This window comes from Schistocerca piceifrons, chromosome 1, assembly GCF_021461385.2.
Source record: "Schistocerca piceifrons isolate TAMUIC-IGC-003096 chromosome 1, iqSchPice1.1, whole genome shotgun sequence".
In the NCBI taxonomy this organism is placed as follows: Eukaryota; Metazoa; Arthropoda; class Insecta; order Orthoptera; family Acrididae; genus Schistocerca; species Schistocerca piceifrons.
Genome location: NC_060138.1, coordinates 1154092866 through 1154102353, shown reverse-complemented (window position 1 = coordinate 1154102353; position 9488 = coordinate 1154092866). Strand labels below are relative to the sequence as shown.

The 9488-nt window shown below is 37.5% G+C and overlaps 1 protein-coding gene across 2 annotated transcripts in view; it reads right to left on the bottom strand.

Annotated features, from left to right (window-relative positions):
* Window positions 1–3789: 3789 nt before the first annotated feature.
* Window positions 3790–9488, bottom strand: part of LOC124781075 (STAM-binding protein-like A) — a 76027-nt gene continuing 70328 nt past the window's right edge. For both annotated transcript variants that reach the window (XM_047253828.1, XM_047253829.1), the window contains one exon: window positions 3790–8352. In XM_047253828.1, coding sequence (XP_047109784.1) covers window positions 8290–8352 — 63 coding nt within the window. In that variant the 3' untranslated portion in view covers window positions 3790–8289. The remainder of the gene's footprint in view (window positions 8353–9488) is intronic.

Genomic DNA, 9488 nt, shown 5'->3' with positions numbered 1-9488 from the left:
TAAAACGTAGCAAGTTGTGGGTGTACAGCTACTTGGCTGCTACAGCTATCTGAATATGTGTAAGATATTTGTTTGGCTGTCTCATTTTATTGTTGTCAAAACATTCTGTTATGACTTCAGGAAACGACTTATCTGTGATGGATAGATGTAATTTCAACATATGAAGTGGATAGATTTCTTCTCACCAGGAAGATGATAAGTTGAGTTGCAGACAGATACTAGGGAAAGAATGTTACATATAAGTTTTTGGTCAAAGCCTCCTTCAGAAAAGAAAAGCAGAGTCTGGTTGGAGTGGTTGGAGGAAGTGGTTATATGTGTGCGTAAGGTGTGCTTGTTTGTGGGAATGTGTTTCTCTGTTTTGGAGTGAGCTTTACGTAACACTCTTTTCTTTGTGCCTGTCTGCAACTCAACAAGTCATCTTCATCTTCATGGAAAATATACCCAGATCAGAACAACAGAGTGATTGACAACTAGCTGTCTACAGGGCTGTTATCATTGCAAACGATAATCAGAGAACATCCTTGGCGCACCGCCTATTCCATTCACCATTGTCAAATCTCTCTGCTTTTGCAGGTAGCAGCTACTGTAGTCAGTTGCAAACAATGCTTGCAGCTGCTAATTTAAACAGCTGTGGTCGGTTTTGTTGTGTGCTTTGTTTCTCTGTGTGGTGAGTTTATTTTGCACTACAGAATGTCTGAAGCTCGTAGCGAAAGTGTGCAAAGAAGTGTGGTTGTTCAACAGAAAGTTCGGCAATCTTTCCATGTTTTGCATGATCGGACACTTGAGTTTGTTTGCTTGGTATGGTAATATATCAACAAGGTGAGAGACAATGGAGCAATTCTACTGCCCCTAACGAAGGTAGATGAAAGAACTGCAGACGCTTTGAGGAAACACAAAAATACTGTCCTCAAAATTTGTAAGGAAAAATACTGTGCAGAAGGGGAAGAGCCTGGTTCATCCAAACAGCGGATACCCAGTAAAAAGAGGACATTAGCATGTGTAACAAACTTGAACTCTTTTCAACAAGATGCAGTTAATCGTCACATATATGGATATTACAGAGACGAGATCCAACTATTAAAAAGCTATGCAATTCTCTTTGTGAAGCAGAGCTACTCAGGGCCAGCAAGAGGTCTCTCTCAATGGTTGTCAGAGCACTCAGTTTTCGGTATTAAAAAATTAATGGACAGAAAGTTATAATGGAGAGAAGTGACATTGTAGCATGGCATTGTCGATTTTTAAGAAACATTGTTGAAGTGCCATTTGACGACATTGTGCAGCTTGATAAAACCTTGATAAACAGTTGTCATTCTGTCAGGAAAGGCTGGACAGATGATAGCATATGTGGAAGTTCTGCTGCTCTAATGGGAAAGGGTGCAAGAATTACTGTCTTGCATGCTGGAACTGCATCTAGTTTAGTACTTAATGATCATCTTGTTTTCAAATTGAGAAAACAGGCAGCTACCAAGAGGAGATGAACAACAATAGTTTTCTGAAGTTGTTCAAGGGGCAACTATTGGAAAATTTAAATCAGCTGTCTCCCATTGTAATGAACTGTGCCCCATACCATTCAGTTATTAAAACAAAGCTCCAACAACGGCAACAAAGAATGCGAACATTGTTGAATGGTTGAAATGCCACAGTGTGAAAATTCAGGATGATTTATGTGAGGCTGAGCTAATGGAAATAGTGATGTATGTTGTGGGTGAGATAGCTAAAGAATATGGCCACAGGGTTCTTCGGCTTCCACCATACTACTGCCACTTCAACACCATCAAAATGATTTGGACACAGATTAAACGTTATGCATCAACAAATAACAAAAGCCTCACTGTGGCAGAAATTCAAAGACTATTGGAGGAGGCAGTGGCACAAATAACACCAGCGAAGTGGAGTAATGTTGTATGCCACACAGAAACGGTTGATAAAGAAGCATGGAAAAGTGGAGTGAGTGTAGAGAGTGATATTGAAAATATAATTATATCCTTAGGCAATTCCAGAGACTCCTCCATGGATTAGAGCTCAGATAATGACAGTGTTGAGGAAGAAAGTGATTCTGAACTAAGTGGCATTTACACTTTGCCTTAATTAGCAATTATTTTTGTGTTTGTGTTTCATATCTTTGGCTGAATGGTGTGTACTCCTCTGTACAAGTATGACACTCTACATGCTCACTACAGTGATTGATAAGTAGCTTCTATTATTTCAATGTTGTTAGTTGTATGTGCATCGATTCAGATCCATTATTGACAAAATAATTTAACTGGATCGATAAAAAATCTACCAACCAAGTGGCGGCAGACACACACATAAAAGACGGTTGTAATTGGCAAGCTTCTGGAGCCAGTGGCTCCTCCTTCAGGCAGGATATTTGAAAGGGAAGGAAGAAGGGGGGTGAAGTAGAAGGACTGGAGAGGTCTAGAAAAAGGTACAGATTTAAGGAAAGCCACCCAGAACTGCAGGTCAGGGGAGACTTACTGCACAGGATGAGAAGGAAAGACTGATTGCTGAGGACTGCCTCAAACGAGATTTGAAAACCTGAGAGCTTAAAGGTGGAAGACAGGATAATATGCAGACATCATGCATAAGTTAATAAGAGTGAAAAGCTAAGTGCATTGTACGTAACAGAGGTGAGACGGAGTGGTGAAAAATAGACGGGTAAGACAATGAAAGATTTAGAAAACTGAAATGGAGTGAAGCAAAGAGTACAAATACGTTTGCCTTGGATGCCAAGGCTGTATGGGAGGGAATGTTTGACATGGAAGGGATGGCAGCTGTCAAAATGTAAGTACTGTTATTTGTTGGTAGGTTTAACGTGGCCTCCTTCAGTGAGGACAAGATCAGTATCAAAATAAGTGGCGTGGGATTCAAAATACAACCATGTGAAATTTAATTGGGAGAAGATATTCAGAGATTCCAGGAATTTTAGCAGGTCAGCCTCACCAAGAGTCCATATGGTAAAGATGTCATCAATGTATCTAAACCAGACCAGGAGCTGAATACTTATGGATCCCAGGAAAGTGCCCTCCAAGTGACCCATGAAAAGATTGACATAGGAAGGAGCCAACCTGGTTTCCATGGCCGTACACTGATCTGTTTGTATGTCTGCCCCTCAAAGGTGAAGTAGTCATTGGTAAGTATAAAACTGATTACGGTGAGTAGGAAAGATGTCGTAGGTTTGGAATAAGGTGGGAACTGACAAGGAAATGTTCAGCAGCAGACAAACCATGTATGTGGTGGATGTTGGTATGGATGGAGGTGGCATCAATGGTGACAAGCAAATACCGCACATTAAAAGGCGGCGTGAGAAGGTCATCCAGTGAGGAACCACACAGATGTTGGTGCTGCACTCACACTGTGCATGCATGCACTGGCAAACCAGTAACATTGGCCTCTTCTATGCTCAGTTGTGCTTCACTGTCGATCATTTTGTTATTCTAATCCAGGTACGGCAATTTTCGTAATACTGTTGATATTCCAATCTGGACCTTCCATAGTTTTATTTCAATATATGCTTGTTTAGCTTATTAATTAATTCATCATACGCAGAAAAAGTATTATATTTGAGTTTTATAACGCCAGAGCGAGATAAGACAGAAGACAAGAAATTAACTAAAATATAGAAGTGAGTCAATTTACGAGTCTTCATAACGGTAGCTGATCAAATCCTTGTGTAGACAACAAATACACAATTTTTCAGATAGAGATACAGGAATCTTTATGAAACTGCACATGTAGATTCACATGGTGCAATATTATCATGCTCGTGTTTGATAAAAAGAAATAAAATTACGAGTGTTCAGTGTTTTATTTATCACATTACGCTTTCTTTGCATAAATACTGCAATGTTACTAAAATAACTTACACATGTTTACAACAGACAGTCAGCTGGTGAAGCAAGTCTAATTTTTCAATACAAAATTATTAAACAGCCTCCACTGCACTCTGCTACTACAAAAGTAGGCACTGTTTTTTCTGCTAACAGTATAAAGCACATACCAGTATTACTAATTAAATACAAAAATGTCAGTGGTTCTATCAACACTCCTGCATTCAAGCTGTCTGTCATCCATGTAGTAAAGCGCACAATTGTAAACCCAACTATGTACTACAAAAAGAATACTCATAACAACACAACAGAAGTAGTATTACCCAGTAATCACAATTTATGATCAAACCAGTGCAAATAAATCAAATATTTTGAAAAAAATTATGAAAAAACCACACACACACACACACACACACACACACAGACAGAGTCATGTATGTAAAGTGCAAAATCCACAATCTTAACAATTTACACTTCTGGCCATTCACAAGATTAAGGGACTTCTCAAGTTTAATTTACAAAGCACTGGTCAGAATTAAAACTGCTCATCCATGTTCCTGCATTTTCAAAAACACGATTCCAGAATCAAACAGAAAAAAGAAAAAGGCTATAAATTTCTCACTACAAAATTTCTGCAATTGTAACAACTGTCATACAGTAAACTTCTGCAAGATAATATGATGCAGTATATGTGTTAACAAAAGATGATCTGCATGCAGTGATGGAGATTTTTTCCCTTCTTATTGCTTTACAATTCTTAATTCAAACTGAAATAAAAACAGCAATAATTTTTTTTAAAAAAATAGACATAAAAACGAATTTTCAAGGAAAAAATAATAATATAGTGATTTTGAAAACTATGTTCTTTGCCTCCATCACAAATGAGAGTGGCTTGTAGATAGTGACCGCATCTAAGACAAAATGGCTATGACTGGTTAATAGAACTGACAAACAAAAATTCCATATTATCAAAACTGTAACTGCACCATAAACTGACATGTGTGCATAGTGGTTTATATTAATTCAGTATAAATCACACAAAAATAATAAATTATAAAAGAGAGAGACCCAACAATAATACTATGATTGCTGCAGTGCAGATGCTGATGTGTTATGTTACAGATATACAATAATAGGGCCCATAATGAATTGTTGAAGCCATGCCACTGAAAAAAAGTACACACAGTTACAGTGGTTATAAATGACCACAAACGGAAGACATTAATACCATCGGAAAAATAAATCCTTACATTTGTCATAAAATATATAAAATGGACAGCTGCCCATTACGTGTCTGAACTGTGTTTGATACTTTTATACCATCACTTTGTATCGATTTTCCTTAGCAGTCTTTAACACTGTACTTGCAATCACTATTCTCCAAAATTGAATTGTAATATGTCTGCTTTCGATGTTTTTTTTATTACCTGACATGCATTTCTAAATGCTGATAATATGTGATATGTGGACAAACATACAACATCCACCCACTATTTGCAAAATGGAATTAAGGGCTCTTCTTTTGTTCCACTTATTTCTCTGTCTTTCTCAATGAGACCACACCATGTCTCCAACAATGTGCTGCAATCTTTCATATTTGATAAGTGCAATGAAATGTTAAGACTTGCTATTACAAGTTTCCATAACTGTGATCCAACAGAAATCATTTTGTTCATATACTGCACAGGTTTAATTATCCTCAACTGCTGTTCTTGATCATAGTGATGCCAGGACTGGTTCAGAATGTAAAGCTGCTAATATGTTAACAAAATAACAACAGATCTTAATTGAAATAAATGATCAAAAAAAGTCTGACCATTGCAACTTTTTATTTACTTACTTTCTTGAATATTTCATTGGTTTCACTTTTACTGAAATGATTGTACTGTTTATGCCATTTTACTGCTATCCTAATGATGGATTAAAGCTGTTGTCGTCAAACTTTTGGTTCAAGAGACAATACTGATGTGGGGCAGCATCTAAGGTTGCATATGTACTGATTTTATTATTAACTGGTAATCTACATCAATTAGTATGTCATGAGCCCCCAACAGACTAGCTACAGTAAGGTCACGACAAGTTGGCCACCGGCCCCCCACGTACTGCTTGTTAAAAGTCGGCACCATTCGGAAGACGCTTCATGTTCACTGAGATGTGGTCCAGATTGCAGCCAGCCTCAGCAGCCTAACAGTTGTGATACTACAGTTCCATGATGAAGCACTGTTGGTTTCATTATGTCTGTGAATCCCTTTGCTTAATAACAGTACTCGTATTTACACTTTGGGTATCACATAATAAGATCACCATTCTGCAACACACATTCACAAGTCCATGTAACTTCCATCTCAAAATTCATACCATAGCTGCTGATCAGTATGAGTTGCATACACCCATGAATTGTTAGTACTGGAACACAAATAGTAATATATTCCCCCTCTCATTCTCCAATCATGCAGTGGCCATGCCACGTCAATTACAGTAAGCACATCTTAAAATATTACTGTCTCTGTAAGTAATTTTGTTTGTTACAAAGCAGTTAAATTACTCTTAAGAACCTTTTAATGTTAGTTGAAGTTTTTAGATTCAGTTGTTAATTAGTGTATGCATATTATTATAAAATACGGCTGGGAACTGCAGGCCACATGAATACTTGATTTGGGCTGCATGTGACTCATGGGCCACAGTTTGACGACCACTGGCATAGAGGCTGAATTGTAGCCTAATATTCTAAATTTATAGATTCTGCTCCTCTCTCATTAGGAACATACTTTACAATGTTTTAGCCCCATGCAGTAATTGTTGCAATTGTTTAGTTGGCACTTAATTACTGCACTGTTCTATTTACAGATATGATTGTGTGATGTGAACCAGTTTGCAGACATTGCACTACAAACCTACTGATTGTGTTTCGTGTATGCAACTTGCTAGGTTTTGTTAACACAAGCAAACAATCATGACACAATAATATTGCACATATGGCTCAGTATTGATAACAAAGTTCTGCTGTATTTCATGTCAGTTCCAGTAAACAATAAAAATGTAATGACTAATTACACTGAACTCCATGAGATCAAGTGAATTATTTTGTAAATGCACCAGAAATAAAGTCTTGGTTTCCCCTCATAACCTGCTTGAATACAAACATATATAAAGACCATCATCAACAGGTCCACAGAATAACAAAAATGGTTCAAATGGCTCTGAGCACTATGGAACTTAACTGCTGAGGTCATCAGTCCCCTAGAACTTAGAACAACTTAAACCTAACCAACCTAAGGACATCACACACATCCATGCCTGAGGCAGGATTCAAACCTGCAACCGTAGAGGTCGCGCGGTTCCAGACTGAAGCGCCTAGAACCGCTCAGCCAAAGTGGCCGGCACAGAATAACAAGTGAAGCCCACAAAGAAATGTAAATTGATAGTAGTTGAAAATATACTATCAGTGTACTAGCCACAAATAATCACAATTATTAGAGCAACTGCACATTTACAGATTATATCTGTTACGTTTGTGCCCTGTGGATACGATTATCTTAAAGAAGTCATGTCTTCAGCTTCCTAATTCATTTATTACCTGTTCACATACTGTACCACTGTGAACTGAACTGCAGTATAAATTATAGTATAGTCTATTTTTCAGTAATGTGCCTTACACGCATCGCAAACAAAACTATCATAATTACAGATCAGTTATACAAAGATTTATGAAAACTGATCGTGATTCTGGTCTTTCTTACACAATGTGACTGTTTCACACATATCTTCACTACATCCACTTGGGCCCCACACGTAACTCAGTGTAGCTGAAGCAGGAACTTTATCAAAGTTAACTGTTACAAAGGTAGTCACACCATACCAGGAACATTATAAAACTGTGCTATGTAAGTTGTAGTTTTTGTGGTTGTATGTTGTACATTAGGACTGCAATGCATACAACTAGAAAATTTTTCCATAATTTTTTATAATTTTTTGCTCCTTTCATGATACATATCCATGATTTTTTTTTCCGTTTGGGGCATGGTAACCTTAGGAAAGTACAACCTAACACAAAACAAGTACATTATACCAGTAACAGATTTTACTGATCCTCTCTACACAGCACATCTGTTGACGATAAGCATACGGAGTGTGCACTTTAATGCAATCTCTTGCTACCTTTGTTTAATAGACACATGCTTCACCACTGATTTATAGCTCTTCAAATATCACAAGCATTATCACAAGCAATAATTTCCTGATAAAACCACAAACAATAACTGTATGATATTTGCAGTCTTTTCATTAAAATGAAAGTCATAAAAAATATATTTGTGAATGATGAAATGAATAGCTAACAAGACCATGTAAAAAGCCCAGCAACTTTTAACTTTCCAAAGGCAGACAGGATGAGGTAGCCCGTAAAATTGTTATAAATTTATGAATATCACGTGATATCAGTCTTCATTTGCCATCACATTCATCTTCTCAGGTCGACAACCTCTATACAGGCTCTATTATCCAGTCTGGAATGTTCTGCCGTCTTAAAAAAAAAAAAAATAAATAAAGACATGTAAATTTCACGTATATTGTACATACATTAAAATGAAGATTAAGCAATTACCAAGAAACATCTAAAGTAATTTAACTGGTACAAATAAGAAATAAAATATGTGTCACACAGCCAATAACTATAATGTGTATGTGTTTTACGAAGAATGAAACAGTACTGTCAAACAATAGAAGACATCATAACTATATAAACAGAAATAAACAGATTTTCACAGCTCTGACAGAGCCATTCCTTGAGCTCAGAAGTAAGAAAATAGAAAGTATTATACAAGTTCTTTCTAAAAGTAAGTGCATCCTGTGTCTTCTAGCAGATCATCTACACTGCAACACATAGGCAATTCTGTCTTATTACGATAGTAAATAAATATATAAATGAGATTTCTGTTCCTGAGCACACTTCTAGTATGACTTTGGGAGAAAGGGGGGGAGGGGGGGGGGGGAAGGATGAAGGTCTCATTAGGAGTGGGGAGAGCCAGCCATTCCACACTTGACCAGTTTGTCAGTAGTACTCACAATGTCAGAGCAACAGGTGCACCCCTCCATTGTGCGACACATAATTATATAATTTCTTGCTCATGAAGCAGTTCAAGCGATGGAACATGATCCCCGTCCTCTCACCAGCATTACAGATGAAAACAATCATGCTGTTTGAGACATTCTTGAAGAAAATCATTTGGTGAATGTATCTGCAATTGCAGGATAGGTCGAAATAAGTTATGAGACCTGTCAAGCCATCATCACAAATGACCTGAAGTTCTGTAAAGTTTGTGCCAGATGAGTCTCTCAGCTTTTGACCACAGTTCAGGAGTTGAGACATTTTGAGGTCTGTCAGATTGTCACCTACGATGAAATGTGATTCCACCAATACACCATTCCTGAGTCAAAACAACCTGGTACAGAGTGGCAGAGGAAACGGGAGACAGACACATCAAAAGCCAAGACTCAACTATCAGCTGGCAAGGTTCTTTCAACTGTTTTCTTTGACTGGCAAGGCATTCACGTAATTCATACGAACATAGCACAATCAAAGCTGCTTACAACTGCGAGCTGTTGAACCAGGTGAGATCTGCATACTGCCACAAAACATGAGACCACCCAATCTGAGAG